The sequence below is a fragment of the Eucyclogobius newberryi genome, unplaced genomic scaffold, assembly GCF_026437365.1.
Source record: "Eucyclogobius newberryi isolate DKJ021-1_F unplaced genomic scaffold, fEucNew1.0.hap1 SCAF_11, whole genome shotgun sequence".
In the NCBI taxonomy this organism is placed as follows: Eukaryota; Metazoa; Chordata; class Actinopteri; order Gobiiformes; family Gobiidae; genus Eucyclogobius; species Eucyclogobius newberryi.
Window position 1 is genome coordinate 15,040,578 of NW_027315735.1, and position 17,244 is coordinate 15,057,821.

The 17,244-nt window shown below is 38.8% G+C and overlaps 1 protein-coding gene across 10 annotated transcripts in view; it reads left to right on the forward strand.

The window, feature by feature from the left end:
• The window catches only part of atp8a1 (ATPase phospholipid transporting 8A1), an 89,503-nt gene that overhangs the window by 35,864 nt on the left and 36,395 nt on the right, over positions 1–17,244 (forward strand). For 7 of the 10 annotated variants that reach the window (XR_011924682.1, XM_072436052.1, XM_072436051.1 and 4 more), the window contains 13 exons: positions 726–853; positions 1,082–1,159; positions 1,235–1,323; positions 2,972–3,016; positions 4,479–4,551; positions 7,660–7,765; positions 8,539–8,621; positions 9,173–9,222; positions 10,259–10,328; positions 10,820–10,904; positions 11,289–11,428; positions 13,539–13,677; positions 15,780–15,844. Coding sequence is in view for 9 of the 10 variants with exons in the window: in XM_072436052.1 (XP_072292153.1) it covers positions 726–853; positions 1,082–1,159; positions 1,235–1,323; positions 2,972–3,016; positions 4,479–4,551; positions 7,660–7,765; positions 8,539–8,621; positions 9,173–9,222; positions 10,259–10,328; positions 10,820–10,904; positions 11,289–11,428; positions 13,539–13,677; positions 15,780–15,844 (1,151 nt within the window). In the remaining variant the exon portion in view is untranslated. The remainder of the gene's footprint in view (positions 1–725; positions 854–1,081; positions 1,160–1,234; positions 1,324–2,971; positions 3,017–4,478; positions 4,552–7,659; positions 7,766–8,538; positions 8,622–9,172; positions 9,223–10,258; positions 10,329–10,819; positions 10,905–11,288; positions 11,429–13,538; positions 13,678–15,779; positions 15,845–17,244) is intronic. The other 3 variants (XM_072436058.1, XM_072436055.1, XM_072436057.1) reach the window with 1 other exon arrangement.

Here is a 17,244-nt window from a genome sequence, read left to right on the forward strand (position 1 = left end):
CCTCCTGTTCTATGTTGGGTGTCACTGGGGTTACGTGTCAATCATAGACAGTTGATTTGGGGGCTATTTGGGGACGGGCATCATTTCTTTTGCATTAGTGCTTTGTGAAATCCATTGCCTGGATCATGCTGGATGCCAAGGCTGCTGCTGTGATACTAATGACTTTGAGATTCCTAAGTCCCTTTTGGCTACTTTGAATTCAGGGAACATTAAATTGGACTGCTAATTGGTTGAGCTCTAAGAGGATGAGGTTGGGTGGAAGAAATGGTTAATTCTAGCTAATGCATGACGTTAGCCTAAAACATTACCCAGGGTGGGCTAATGGCAAACATTAGCTGGAAGTAGCTTTGGGCATTTTCATTAAAGGTGTACTCTGTAACTTTTTTCTGCGGGAGGGATCTACCTCCCGCTTGTCACCATGGAGATGTTATTGCTTTGCTTGTAATGTTAGCGATCGTTCCAGGTGTTTTTATTGCTCAAAAATACCTTGAAATACATTTATTCTTGCGTGTTACTCGGCTTTGTGGCGCCACCTTCTTTTCTCTATTGAGATTATTGTGGAACATTCGAGGCAAAGCAAGGACATCTCCATTGAGACAAGCCGGGGGCGGAAACCCCCACCAGAAAAGTTCCACAGTGCACCTTTGAACTAATGTGTGTTTGTGTAACAGCACTGATGGATTGTTTCTGTACAACTCCTTTGTTCAAAACTCACTCCTTCATAGACGGCGGGGCAGCAAACTTTGGCCTCAACTTTCTCACCTTTATCATCTTGTTCAACAACCTGATTCCCATCAGCCTTCTGGTCACTCTGGAGGTCATCAAGTTCATCCAAGCCTTCTTCATCAATTGGGTGAGTTTATGGGCAAGATAATTACACACATATTTACCAGCGGCAAAACATGTTCAGCAGGAAGTTGGCTACAAGTCGATACAAATGCCCATTTCTTACCTCAGGATCACAATTCAATGCCATTTTGACTTCGGCCACCTTAAGTTTAGCCTTTTTCACTCACAAAATGTTGCTGTAATCGTAACCTTGTGATAACCATAGACAATAACCGTATTTGTGTGATTCCAGGACACTGATATGCTCTACGAGCCGACAAACACACCTGCTATGGCTCGAACTTCTAACTTGAACGAGGAATTAGGCCAGGTAACCATGACGACGATAACATTTACGCTCGGACCTCCTCAGACTTCTTTAATTTTCTCTCCTCTTTCTTTATAGGTGAAATATATTTTCTCTGACAAGACGGGCACTTTGACTTGCAACGTGATGCAGTTCAAGAAGTGCACAGTTGCAGGAGTGGCTTATGGGTATGTGCTTTTATTACCTCAGTGTGTTCTGTTGTCCACCTCTAGCATCGTCATTAAAAGCAGCGTCAGTGACTGTAAATCTGGTCCTTCGCCATCTTTTTTACCTGTTATTAGCTGCAGCGCTTCTCACAGTAGAGTAGGTTGTTTATTTATAGGTCAATGGTTTTCTGTTAGTGGAGCCGGCCAAAGGTCCTTAAGAACAGCGTTAGAGATACGTTGCTGTGGTCTTAGTACAGTCGTAAAGAGTCAAGTCTGATGTGACTGCTGTTTAGAACATTTGAATGGTGAATGTGCTGCGTCACAAATGCCTTCCCCCAGCGCTGTGGATTCTCTGGAGGAAATTGAGCCTCTATGAAGCAGTTCCAGGCTGAATTATCTTCATTTGGAAAGCCGTTCTGGTTGGCCTGGCAACTATGATGTGTCCCTTATCAGAGGGGAAAAGCGCAGTGTCTATTTTGGAGGTTTTTAGTTCATATAAATTACTTTACCAAAATGTCACAAAAGTAATTTCAAGTTCTGAGTCTTCATTTTTTTGTAAGATAAATAATTGTCCCCCAATGCTTCAGTGGAAGTGTCTCTGCAGAGAAGTGCAGCGGTCACACTGTGTGATGAATCCCATTAGCATTCAATTAAAAGTGTGATTGATGAAGGCGAGGCAAAAGACAAAGACCATTTTATCAAGATCTTTCTCAAAGAAATGTTTTACTGTGTAAAGCTTAAGGGTTGGTCTTGTTCTGAGTGTAAAGCCAGAGTTTGCATGCTGATAAACGATCAAGCATATTCATATTTTAAATGTTTCTGTGCTTTATATTTGAGGCCATGGATGTTGTTCTTTAGAGCCACTGGTCTGTTCTTCTGGCCTTTCAAAGGCTCTTATGCAGGTGATAAATATGGATGAGTATTTCAAAGCAGGAGTGAAGGTTGGGTTCTAATGAGGCAAAGCTGTTTGCTATGAATTCATTATTTTCCTGGTTCATTTTTGAGGCACCACTGTACACAGTAAATAATACCCATAGATAATGAGTGTTGTTTTTTTTAATTGCATTGCAAGTGTAAGTGTTTTGAGTGTCGAACACTGCACACATGAATAATAAACATGTAATATGTGGTTGTAATTTGCTTTGCAGACATGCTGCTGGTGATTGTTGTTTTTCTCACCACTGTAATTAATAATGCCTTCCCCAGTGGTTTAGACAATAATAATAATAATAATAATAATCTCAAGTAGAGCCCTACCGGGCAGTGTTGGATTGAAGAGAGTGAAAATAACAGCGCAATCAAACTATAATCACAAAACATGATGACATAATCATTATTATAAATGCCTATTTTGCAAATTGGATCAGCTGGTTGTGAGCTTGGGTAGCTTGCATGCTGAACAATGGGTCAAACTGTGCCAGGATCATTGAAGGAGTTTATAAAAGGCTGCATTGCGGTCAGTCGCCCAGAGACATGTGAAAGTAAAGAGGCTTCATACTTGTGTAGAAGCAGACACCATGTATATGTTGTAATGTCCAGTACACACACTGTTTTCTCCTTCTTCATGCTCGATCTTTTACACTGTTCACTGTGGTGCTGCCCAGCACACAAACCTCCTCGTGTTAGTAGTAGATCTCATGGTTTCACTCTCCTACCTTCACTCCTACAGTCACGTTCCAGAGGCTGAGGATGGTAGTTTTGCAGAGGAGGACTGGTAAGATGGTTGCAAAACAGTGACCCGATTTCTCTCTGCTTCTGTGATGTGTTCAGTGATGCTTTGCATTGTGGGAAACTTCCATGAACCAAATGTAAATGTGCATTCGTGTGTATCTGTGTGGAATGTGGGTCTTTTATTCTTAGTCTGTTTGTGATGGAATGTGATGCTGGTTCTAGGTGTGAAAACCCAGATAGATGAAGTACATGCAATTAGCTGTTGTGCTATTTGGCCTAAAATATTTGTATTTACTTCAGGTCTTCTTTCTTTTTAAAAATAAATACTGTTTAGCTTCTCAGTACACACCCACTTCTCCTCTCGCTCGCTCTCACACAGCCCTATTCTGAGTCTTCAGGTCTGCAGTAAAAGCATGTCCTATCCATTTTGCACGGGGGATTTTGACCTGTTAATACCATAATATATACATTTTAAATGTCTTTGGTTTAAGATGTTGCTCCTATAGAAAGCATGTGTTGCCTTGCTGTTTATTTTTATTTCTGCTCTTATTGCAGTTGGCCTAATGATGATCTAAAAACACATTTTGTTGGTCTCCAGACTAGAAAAAATGAATAAATCGTGTGGTCTTGAAACAGATTTCTAACAAATATTCAGCACAATTGCATGATGTGTTAAAGGTTCTTTGTCTTGACTGCGAACAGCCAGTGCCCTTGTTTCTATAGTGACAGGACCTCCATGTGCTGGCAGACAATCAATATCTTAGTGTCCTCTTTACCCAGCCCTGTAGCTTAAAATTTCATTAAGTTGATCAGCATGTTGAGGTACAGCGCTCAAGAGCTCAGGGCTTCTCTGCCTTTGCAATAATACTGTGTTATTCAACTACATTATATTTATATATATATATATATATATATATATATATATATATATATATATATATATATATATATATATATATATATATATATATATATATATATATATATATATATATATATATATATATATATATATATATATATATATATATATATATATATATATATATATATATATATATATATATATATATATACACATATACACATATACATACATACATACATACATACATACATACATACATATTTGTTCTTCTTTATAATTAATGCATAATTGTTGCACAACCTCTGCTATATTTGCATTTTCAAAAGTCTACAATGATGTCTTGTGCTAATGCTGCCCTTACTCTAAATCTGTCCCTCTCTGCTTGACAATTGAGACGATTGTGGTGTTTTCTTGTGTAAAGTGTCCTTTTTATGTAATTCCAGTTAGAAACAATGGTAATTATTCTGGCAAGCTGTAGATGTACATGTATATTATTACTTTTATATTATCACTTAATACAATTTTGTTCAGTTTCAATTATTTCAGCTTATCCCAACCAACAAATGTTCTAGATCTTATCTATTCATATGTAAAGATCGTAAAGTATGGCTTTGTTTTGACTTTTCCGTCTCTCCAGGCACAGCACTCACTCTTCTGAAGAGGCAGGATTTAACGACCCGAGTTTACTGGAAAACCTCCAAAGTCATCACGTAAGTCATGTCATGTCCAGCCGCGTTATCTAAGGCCACATTAGAACCAGTGAAGCCTCTTGTAATGCTAGAAGTTTAATGTTTTTGGCACATGTTTAATTGCTAAGTTGAACCATCCAGATATTCAACTTCAGTTTTCAGTGTTAATGGCACATTCCCACCAAAAACGCGTCCAGTACCATAAGTAAACACCACCTGCCATTATGAATGAAATGGGCAAAAGGGGATTGATTGGCTGGTGGAGTCACTGTGCGGTGGAGAATGAATGTCACATCTAATTATAAACGGCAGTGCACCAGAGAAAGTATTAAGCCCAGTGGGAGCTTTGCTTTGCTCCAAAATGTCCACATGTTGCACAGAGCTTGGAACAGCTACATCTTTCTATCTCTTCCTTTTTTTTGAACAGTAATTATAACTATAGTTTTTTTTTTTTTACTTGTTTAGTGACTATACTTGTATCTTTCCCTGTGTAGTGGGTCCATTCTGCCAGGACAAAATAAAATCAATTGTAACTTTGTGGTAGAATCGCAATAGCCTTTGTCGTTAGCATTGAGATGTATCAGGATTTGTTGTGAATTATAATGTGTATCATGTCGCCATTATTTCGAGGTTTAGTTGTTCTGGGACTAGACACAATTTCCACATGAACAAGACTTTGATAATGGTGACCTCAAAATGTTTAATTGTAACATCATTTTGCAGTCAATTTAGCACTGCCCTTCTTAAGAGGTGTAACTCTGCAATGTTTACCCTTATTTTGTCCAAGGCTAATGTAAACACAGGATTTTTTTCTTCATGTGTGCGCGATCTTTTGGCAATTATACTTAATATTCTTTCTCATGAGACTTTGTGGCACGTATTCTTATATCTCTTTTTTTTGTGCTGAAATACCTGAAATCTCACATTCTACTTTAGGCACTATATACTTCTATTTACCACAGTCAGTTTACATTTGTTCACAAGTTTATTTCTGAAACTATCTTCAAAAAAGTGACTCCTTTAACACCATGTTCTCGGTTCATACACTTGCACTGGCACTTGCTATAAAATGATGAGTGTTCATCATTAGCAGTTAGTTTAGCTCCCGGCTTGTTGTAGGAGCAGTGTTGACGCAGTAATGAAGGGCGGCAGACTTCTGAACAGCCAGATCATGCACACTGACTATTATAAGGATCCCCTGTGGTCGCCTCGTGTAGATTTCGCCGAGGTGTTTTGTGCCTACAGAAATGCCCAGCTAGTGCACTGTTCCTCGTGTTTTGCCCGCTCCTCCTCTTTCTCGCTCTCTGCTTCAACCTTCCGCTATCTCTATCTGGACATGTCGGCAGCGATGATTGTCTGTCAGTGTTGCCGTGACACACATTACCCAGGAGTCCATGGGGGTGAGAGCTGGCAGCACGGTATTAGCTGTCATATCTGATTGTGTCGTCAGAAGCTCTCGACATGTCCTGCCCATGTGCACACTGTTTATCTCTGGCCTCGGTCTGTATGTTATTTATTTAGATAAGATAAGATAAGATAATCCTTTATTGTCCACACATGGGGAAATTTCGGTGTTACAACGCAGTAGATACAGAGGGAAAGGACAGATAACTTATAGGAAGTTTCAAAAAAACACTCTTAATAGAAGAACTCTTATAAACAAAAAAAAAAAACTCTTATTAACAAAACTCAAAAATAAAAGATAAAGATAATAATAATAAAATAATAATAAAATAAAATAATAATAATAAAATAATAATAATAAAATAAAATAAAGAAAAAATAGCTAGCATAAGACTAAATAATACTAATACTAATGGTAAGTAAGTAAGTAAGTAAGTAAACAAAACAAAACCCTCTTATTTACATCAGTTGTATGCACATGAATATGGCCTTAATTGCTTGTGACTCTAACAATTCTTGTTAACTCTTACAATTCCTAACCTGTCCATTCAGATGGAAGTGAATTCACTATGTATCGTTTTATATGCATAGATAAGCAGTTCAAATCAATCTTTATTTTATTGTTTTGCACATAGCGTCATATTGAAGCAGACGAGCACATTATTCAAGATTCATTTTTTAAAAACAATGAAGTAATTTTTTTTTGCTTTTATTGTTTTTGGACACGGACATGCATTCCTTTTTTAAATTTTATTTCAGTGGAACATTTTTGGAACTAATGTGCCATATAAATGTGAAGTTTGATTTTGAAATGTATAATATCGTATTAATTTCATGATGAAAAGTACTGACTGTTTTTTTTTTTTTAAAGAGAAGAAGTTCAGAAAAATGATTGCCTAAGCGAATTAACTGCCCAACAACGCTCACAAATACACACGTACACATACACACTGTACACACACACACTGTACACACGCACACTGTACAACATATGCTGACATGTCCGTCAGAGGATAGCTGTCAGCCCATAGCAGATTAGCATGCAGCTAGGAGGCAGATATTGCTCCCACAGCCACCTGGACAGTAATAGACCATGTGTACTTTCATTACAAGGACCCTTTGATATGTCCTCATGTTATCTCCATTCATTTTGCCCATTATTGTTCCTGCATGGTTTCCATGACGCACAATACCACTTTAATAGCACTGTAGCTGTGTGGACAGACTTTGTTGTTTGTAATTGCAGCGTTTTCCAAATAGATTCTTCATCAAAGAAAAGGCAATTATTCAATGTTATTATTGGAGCTTATTCAATATTATTATTGGAGCTTATTCAAACATAATGCTAATTATACTAATAAAGAAAACAAACTACATAAAAATGCATTTAAATTCACCTGAATTAAACATTACACCAGTCATGTGACAGCCATAGTTAGGAGTTACAGGCTGGTGGTGTAAGGTGACAGAGCGGGTGGTACTCTGGGCACACAGGAGTCTCAGCAGATATCTGTCCATGTGGTCTGGGGTGAGATCATCCACTCTCCCTCATTAACACCACTGCTCCTGGTTTACTCTGATCTTTCAGCTGAGTCATGTTCTCTCTCTTTGCACTGAGATGCCAACTACTCTTCTCTTGCTCTGAAGCTTTCCTAGTCGCTTTTTTTCTTTGTGTTGTGACATGTTTTTATGGCAGAGCTCTAAAAGTCCCTCCTCCTCCTCTAGCCTACAGCTGCTGTCATCCTGGACTTCATGACTATGATGGCCATCTGTCACACTGCAGTCCCAGAGCGCATCGACGAGACAATCACCTACCAGGCCGCGTCTCCAGGTACAACACTCTGGAAACTGACCCAGTCTATTCTAGAATGTACAGTAGCTTGTGTCCAGAATAAGAACAGTTTACATAACACATTTGGATAGCCATAGATAATTACATAGGACACCAAAAAAACCGAGCTATTAATCTGCTACTAAAATAAGGAACAAAACTAGATTTGATTTAAAAAAAAAAATCATATAAACAAGGACAAAGTTAGACCTTTGCTGGATCATTTAAAATGCTCTTGATCTAAAACTAATATAAAACTGCATGGAAACATATTATTTTGTGTTCAAAATTACATTGTATTGTCTAAAAAACATTGTAGTATCAAAATTGGAAGCTTTTACTTTAGTGTCGAAATTTGAGTATCATGACAATACTAAACTTTTATGAAGACGTTTGTCGATGAAATGTTGCCAGGTTATACTAATATTACATACAATTAGAACTACATCCGAGCCGATATGTTGTGAATTGATATTTTGATGATTTGAATGCTCTAAAAATACACTGTAAACTTAATTGTTTTTGCTGCACTGTGTGGTAAACTGGATTGTAACAAACAAAGACAAGAAGATCTCCTTTTTTCTCCCTTCTCTCCTTGTACTCAAACATAATGCACCTGGTTCTCGGATTCATTCTGCCCTCATTGTCGTCACACTGTCCAGATGAACCAGTTTGTCTCCTAATACGAAGGCCTACTTTTTAATCAAACAACAGTACAGTGTCTGCTCACAACCTTTTTTGGAATAAGTGAAATAAAATGTGTTTCTTTCTAGATGAAGGGGCTCTTGTCCGGGCCGCACGCAGCCTGGGATTCTTTTTTTCTGGTAGAACTCCGGACACCGTTATAGTGGAAATTGTAAGTACATTTTTTTAATTAAACAAGAATAACATAACTTCAATAACAACGTAATTAATGTGAAATAAACATGTCATTTTTAGGTATTCTATGAAAGCAGCTACATGGAATGGGATCATAGCATAAATCCTGTTACCATGTCGACGGCTGATGCACAGTTTGTTCTGTCTCTGCTCAGGTCGACCTTCCCGTTATTGTCTTAATTGGCTAACGCAGTGATTGCACTGACAGACGCTAAAGCACAAAGGCCAAAACCATTTATTTCTCTCTATATCAAGACGTCTGCACCGTTTCTCACCTTTTAAATCGGCCTCTCAAAGCCGCGCTCGTCTCTAATTGCTGCATCTTGTACCCAGCACTTTCTGGAATAAGGGACGTTAATTGAATTTCGCCTTGTTAATCCCCTGCCATTACATTAGTACGACAAACTGATAAACGCATCCGATCTTCAATTAGGCTCGATTGTTCTAAGGCTGCGGCGTTGGCTTGTGCTGTTAAGACACACTGACGCTGGGTGTTGATAGAGTTGTTTTTTTTCTTCTTCTTTTTAGCTCGGGAAAGAAGAGAAGTACCAACTGCTTCACGTGTTGGAGTTTACAAGGTCAGCTGAATGATTGACATGTTGTTCCTATGTTGCTCTTCATAAAATCATACTTCCTGTTTATGCCTTGTGTAGTAAACCAGGCAACGTCTCAATGTCTAAAGTAATGAAAGTGCAAATGAGGATTGTCTAATTATTACTTTGTTTGGTGGCATAGTCGCTGTGGTAAATATGCATCATAGTTTCACATCGGTCAAGTGAGAAGTTGAAAAAGTTTATAATTAATGATATATGTAATTACAGGAAGTAAAAAAAAAAAAAAAGAATCCCACATGCAAATTTTGATTGAAAATGCAGGGGCAGTTTAAACAAATCTGAGACGTTTCTGACAAAAATTAAGGTGTTATCAGGTAATATTTGTAATTTATTCATTCATTTTGGTCCTTGTTTACGCTGTGGTTGCTTGGTAACAGTTTTACATCTACTGTATTGCTGCGTTCCAGTTGTCCTTCCGAGCTCCAACTTGTAAATTCACACCGGAACATCCTCACATCTTGGATTTCCTTCTTAGAAACTCTTAGGCAATATTTCAGAGCCCCGAGTTGATCTGAGACGATCCAACACGGCTGCGCCTTGGGTTTGAAGAAAGTTTAACATCCAGCAGTTAAACTATTGATAGTTCTTTTCTTTTAAATGCTCTGTGATGCAAATGTCAACAACAAGCTAAAACTCTCTCTTCATAAACGGTTAATGCAATGACACTGTCTGCCTGGGTTAGTAAATTAACTTAATTGGAGGTGCATTTTGGTTGATTTGAGCAATTTCTTAGTTTGTATTGCATGTTTTGAGTCGTCACTGTACAGGGTAATCCACTTTTCCCCGATTTGACAACTTGAGGGATAAATGGAACGCAGCATACGCCACACCTGCTGCTCCACAACAAAAAACTGCAACATCTTTAGTACAATCTTCAATATAATCATGTTCACTCTGTACTTTTGAAATGTGTAATCAAACCCGTCATATGTACTTAAACTGTAGCAGCAGCATCACCTCAGTAACGGGTCAGGACTTGTCTCTCTCTGTGATTTGACAGCACCAGAAAGAGGATGTCCGTCATCATGCGCACCCCATCTGGGAAGATCCGCCTGTACTGCAAAGGGGCCGTGAGTGTCTGTCTCTCTCCATGGCAACGCGTGACAGGCCACCCCACAGTGTCGAACGCTCTCTGCCCGTTGCCTCCTTTTCACCCGATCCTCTTTTTATAGAAGCAAGAGCAGGTTTTAGCATCTGCAGGTTGCAACAGAAAGTCAGTCTTGATGAGCAGAAGGTTATTTGATACATCATTCTGAACAACAGGCGCCACAGATATTATAGTTACACCCTGCAAACTGTTTCCATCCAAAATTTTATTATTTTTTGTTTCTTAGCCACAAAAGCCTGGGCTTAGTCATACTTTAACAGTGTAATAATGCTACAAGTTAATGTCTATGTTGAGTTTTATAAATGCCCAGTATTCATCATTTCTGAATTATATTTAAGGTTTTGGTAAAGGTCATCCATAAAAAAAAAAAAAAACCTTTTCGTTGGTCTTCTAAGGTCTTCTCTAGCTCTTTGGTGTTTTTTTATAACCATTAACTTGTTTTTCTCTGTCCAGGACACAGTGATTTACGACCGTCTAGCAGACAGTTCTCGGTATAAAGAGATCACATTGAAACACCTAGAACAGTTTGCCACAGAAGGTGAGTGAGCAAATGTAGGCCTTTGTCTACTGAAAGACACATTTCTACAAGAATGCATACGTTTTCCACTCAAACATGTTTAAGGATGCAACAGAAACCACATACTTGTTAATTTATTTACTTGTTTGAGGCTTATGGTAATAGGATTTAAGCCAAAGAGCTGCATCGGTCTCTTCTTTGTGTCTATACTGCCCCCTTGTGAGACAACAGCAACATGATGTCATCCAGAATAGCTGATCAGGGTTAAAAATAGCACACAGATTTTCACCCTATGGAGCAGATTTTAAATAGCACAGCATTTCACTAAGCAGACCTCACAGTTGTATGTGATTACACAGGTTATGTAAAGTTTGAAATGACTTAAAATGTGTGATTTGTGCCCAGGGCTGCGTACGCTCTGCTTCGCTGTGGCAGACATCAGTGAGTCGTCCTACAAGCACTGGCAAGAAATCCACCATCGAGCCAGCACGTCACTGCAGAACAGAGCGCTGAAGATGGAGGAGAGCTATGAACTTATAGAGAAGGTTGGTCAAGTTACATTTGATTGAACAATACAAGAAGAAATAGACAAATAGATATGACAGATATGAATCAATACTTGTGCAGAAACTAGATACTAAATTGGGCAAGTATCACTAATGAAAATATGCTTAGATAAGACAAAGTTGTACTGTTCCTGAATGGTTTTAGAATGGTTATTGATCGATATCAGAGTTTGCATAAAACCGGCGTGTGGTAATACTAAAGAAACTACGAACTGTAAAATTACACTCTTTTGCATGTCACAGCTCAATACTCAATACTCAATACTGCTTTTGATGCCACTAAGAAAACATTTTCCTCTGTATGAAAATTGAGTTTGAATAGTGTTAATGACAACAGACGTCAGCACAGCCTTTATTATTTGTAGTTGAAAGAGGAAAGTAGCAAAGACGGCCTCCAAAGAGCTACAAATGTAATGTTTATGTTCAGATGAGGTCTGGTGATTTAGGCAGCAGGTAGATTGGGTTTTGTGTGAGGTAGGTCTGCGTGGAAGTGGTCGTCAAACACAGGAAGCCGCAGTCGTAAATCAACCGCTTGGCGTGTTCTTCGTGGTAGCTCTGGGCTGCCCAAAACAAATTGAGGCGATCAATCATGAAATTCACTTAAATGTTTCTCACAAGAAAGTTCAGTGTCCATTGCTTATGAAGCAAAACTGCTGCCAATGTTTGAGGTTAGATTCTGAGGCCACCTTCAGGACAGTGCGCCGCGTTTGGCCACAAGGTGGAGCACTGGAGCTGTAGTTGAGCTTATTATAGCTTTTACAGTGCAGAATTTAGACCAGTCACGTGAATTACTATATCTATTACTTATTGTACAATATATGAGAGATGGAATATTTGGGGATCAATATTTATTTATATATATATATATATATATATATATATATATATATATATATATATATATATATATATATATATATATATATATATATATATATATATATATATATATATATATATATATATATATATATATATATATATATATATATATATACACATATATATATATATATATATATATATATATATATACACACATATATATATATATATATATATATATATATATACACATATATATATATATATATATATATATATATATATATATATATATATATATATACACATATATATATATATATACATATATATACACAAGATACAAAAAGCAGTCAAAACAACAAAGATATTTATACTATATTCAATGTATTTTTAAAGTTTCCAGTGATATGGTTTGATTTAAGTCTATTTTTCTTTTATTTCTTGCTTTTTATTCTCCTGCTTTTCTTGTATTCACCAAATGTGGGACAAATATTATTATTTTTTTAGTACATTCAATCAATCTCTTTATCTACATCAATTGTAAAATTATTCCAAACCAGTAACACAATAACAATAAAACAAGAAAGGGAAATATTTGTAAAAATGAAGATAATAAATACAAATGTCTTCATTAGTGTGTAGATGTTTTCCTTGGTGCAGGGTTCATAGTTCTATTAAACCCTCTTCTGACGTGTCACCACAACATAAATTACCTGCATTTTACTTGCTGGTCCCACCCTGACTTCAGGCTGAAATCATGATCCAAGCCGTGTCCACCGCAGAGCAGACCCTTGTACCAATTCACAGATGGCAAATTACATCCAAGCAGACGTTGTATTATTAATCTTAATTTCTATTTATTTGCTTTAAAACTAGTCCGGGTCACGAGCGCTTGCCTTCCTTATCCCTCTGCCGCTGCTGGCTCTCGTCTCCCTTTTACCCTGTGTTTTGTCACGTCCCGAGTCCTGCGATAGGCCCGCGCGACCCCACAACGCGCCCTGAAAACCGCTTTGTTCCCTGGGAAAACACCCGTAGTATGTTGCGGGTGTAAACAGCGCTGTGCAGTCACTGATCCCAAGCCGCTGTAGCCCCCAGTCAACGTTTCGGGAGATAAACAAGAGCAGCTGATTAAAGGCGAAACATGCGGCGCTGACACAACCCTGGCTCACATGTTTCAGTGACATATGACGATTCAAAGACCTTCCTCCTCCTTAATTAACACTTATTGAGTTTCCCCCCTGACTCTATGTTCGTTTCGTAGAACCTGCAGCTGCTCGGAGCCACAGCTATCGAGGACAAGCTCCAAGACAAAGTTCCCGAAACCATAGAGACGCTGATGAAAGCTGACATCAAGATCTGGATCCTGACCGGAGACAAACAGGAAACAGCCATCAATATCGGTGAGATTTCGTGCGCGAGCCTCGAGACGAAACGCAGCACACAAATCCCCTCCCTGTTGGACTCGGTGTTTGAATAACGTTCAAGCAAAACCACTGTCACAATCTGCCCAGTTATGATTCGAGTGGACTTATAGTGACTGCGCCCATGAGCTTTTAAGTTAATACAAGCCGACCTACGAGTTAACTTGATATGCCACGCTCTGAGGTGAACGGCGGCCTCGAACAGCTCGTCTACTCAGTCTCACAGTCATTCTTCATTCCTCTGGACAAACTACTGACAGCACCGCGTTTCCCCCGTCGCACATATCTCGCAATAGCATCTGTTGCACAACACTAAATGATGTATGAGCACACTTCACAGACATGAATTAAATGACATGCATATGCACACAAGACTCCGCCTCTCACACATGTGGCACCCTGGAGATTTAACGCCAACAGATCTTATCAGGAGGGTATTACTAATGTTGTTCCAGAAGTGACCCATCTTTTAAAAGCGTTGCTGCTGCATGTGCTTAAATGTGGCCAGCTACTACAAATAGATCAACTTTCTATACCCTTGACATATTAACGCAGGGTTTAGAAAAATATATCCTGAGAGTGCTTCCATTTGAGGCTACCTACCTCTGCGGCCGCCTGAATCAGCCCTTTGTGTCGGCGCTGCCAAAAAGTGCTCTGCAGAAGCACAGACTCCCTGGGCCGTCCTTCTACCGAGCCGCTCTGTAAAATCTCCATCTTTATATTGATGTTGTTTTCTGACATTTAACTCATTGAAAAATTATCCCAGTATAACTATATTGCTGCAACGGACCATTAAAATTGACTCTGTGTTTTGGTAGTGAAAGCCACATTTGGCACTGGCAGTGTTGACTTATATTAAAAGTATCACTTTGACATAAAACAGCTCAGCTGCTTTGAATGACACACCGGGCTCTGTGGACTACAGACCATACACTCCACATGTTTGGTGTGTTCTCAAACCACCATTGCATGATGTAAAGTAAATATTCTGATTCTCTGTCTGGGATAGGAGTAAGGACTGCTCTGGGACATTGTGCCACAACACTCACTTGTTGATTGACAGAGGTGCACACATCTACAATAGTAGATACAAAAGTCAAGTGAAAGTCAGATATTTAAATTTATTTTTAGACATAGTATCTTGGCTGTGAAATTGGTGTTGCAGGCGTTCTTCAAATCCTCTGGAGCTGTGTTTGTGTCCGTTTAAGTTGCAAAAAATTAGGCGTTCAAATTTTAGTGTTGAGATATGAAAGGCAGTTTAGTCAAATGAAGTAAAGGTCAGTGCTGTGGACAATTAGGAAGGAGCAGAGATGGTTAAGCACTTTCCACACAGATTTTTTAACTTTTACACCTCTGCTCTTATAAAAACATCCCCAGAAGCCAGAGCCAGCTCTGTTTGGTGCAGCCCTGGAGGTGAAACCTCATTTAGGGCTTGTGCTCAGCCGGACTTTAGCATTGTGCATGTTTTATCCATCTCTCATTGAAAACATGCCACCCATGTCTTCACAGCACATTTACGTTGTGGCAATCCCCTTAAGGAAAGTAAAGACTCTCTCCAGACAGAAGCAAAGTGTAGGCCACAAATATTCATGTGGTTATGCCACAGAGGGCAGCCCTTCCTATAACTGTGGGATCCAGCTGAAAGCCTCAGTTTAGTTGGTGAACATTTCTGTTTTCCCGAATGGGAGACCATCTACCACCTTGTTGTGACCCTCAGCCTCTGTCCCAGCCAAGAGCTTTCCCCTGAGAGCAGTGTTGGCCAGCCCAGAGTTGTAACTGCCTATTAAAACAGGAAACTGACAAACCCTTGTAAACCAAACTCATTACTCATGTCCCACAGACAGTGACTTCAGGCTGTAAAACATACACGTCTCGTAAGTCATGTACATGCATATTTAACGGCTTTGTCCACCACACTCCACACAAAGCTGCACACGCAAATACAATAATAATATAGCAGTTTGCACATCTTAGGGTAGAGCTTTTCAAACAAAAATGTCACAATACAAATATGCATCTTATTATATGTACTTTATATTGTGTCAAAGTCAAATAAAAGTCCTTTCTGTTTGCGTTTGCAGGACATTCCTGCAAACTTTTGACCAAGAACATGGGGATGCTTGTGATCAATGAAGAGACTCTAGACGTAAGTATTGTCTCCACTTTTACATTTTACATCCCATCAGACCATGAAACATCAGGTAAAAATAGAGCAAGAGTTTTAATTTTTGGGTAGTTATGCCAAATCATAGTTTTATTTTATAATCACAATCTGGTGCAGTCTTTATGTTTAATATAGTTCTAACCACATTCTCCCTTCAAACCTTTGATAAAACTGAAAAAAAGAAAGAAAAACTATGGCGCAGGAAGTGTTGAAGCAGCACAGCCCACTACACATCCCAAATCTCCACTAAAGTATTTAAGACGCCCAGCAGAGAAGAGTGTTGACCCCCCAGCAGGACCGTCTTGTCTGTTGTTTCTACATTTGCAAAGGGCACGTCCCTGCACCGGGAGCAGAAAAGGCTTAAGCCCTGAATCCACAGATGGTGCTGAAACGTAGCCCGGCGGAGTCTGTTGCACGCGGGGGCAGAGGATGTGGAGGGGGAGGTGTGCGAGGGCGATGACGGACAACTTTCACTCTGTCATCCACTCGTTTGCCGTGATAAATGGAGGCGAGGTAAAAGTTCGTGGCTGCTGGGGCACAGTATATACTGTATAAGGCCCGCTCTTTGAAATGTCAGCTCCCATTCTGCTGTGGTTGAGCAGACGCTTACATAAGACACTTTGTTAGAACGCAAAGTAAAAGGTCTGCTCCCAAATTAGGCAGAGTAAGAAAGCCGTATAATGTATGGTTGGTATGTTAGTCTGAAAAAGAGTAGATGGAGCATGTTTCTACTATAGTTTAGAGCTGGATATCAAAGAGAGGAACCATGGCTGGTACTGGCTTAAGCGTCATATATTTTTACAAATTAAAAGGGTTTGGTGATATTGATTAAAAAAATGTCAATACTTAATCAGATAATAATAAGTCAATCCATTACACACAACAACCATGTTTTAAATGTTACAGATGAGGTTTGAGTATGGGACAAAAGTGAAGAAATATCACTTTTATTTTAGTTGTTATTAAGGATACTGTATACTAAGTCTGTGCCAGGCCCAAACCCGAATAAATGGATCAAAAACAAGATGCAAAATTAAACTGCCTGCATGTTATCCCTTTGCCTGGAGCGTTCCACAGTTCTGCCCTTAATGCGTTTATCATTTATTTCTTCCCGTGTGTTTTTACTGCTCCAAACGTCAGCGGGGTTCACCTCTCCACAAATATGACCTGTAACTTGGCCTGGTGTGTCCCTGTCCATATTGTCCATGGAGACTGATACGTTTAATGCCATACTGTGGAACAAATAAATGACATTTCCATGGAGACAGGTAGCTCTCAGCAAGAACACACAGTTTTATTAATAATACAAATATTAAGTATGTAAGTATGAACAGAAGACGCTGCCACATACCTCAATGCACTAATCCAGGCTTATTTGTGAA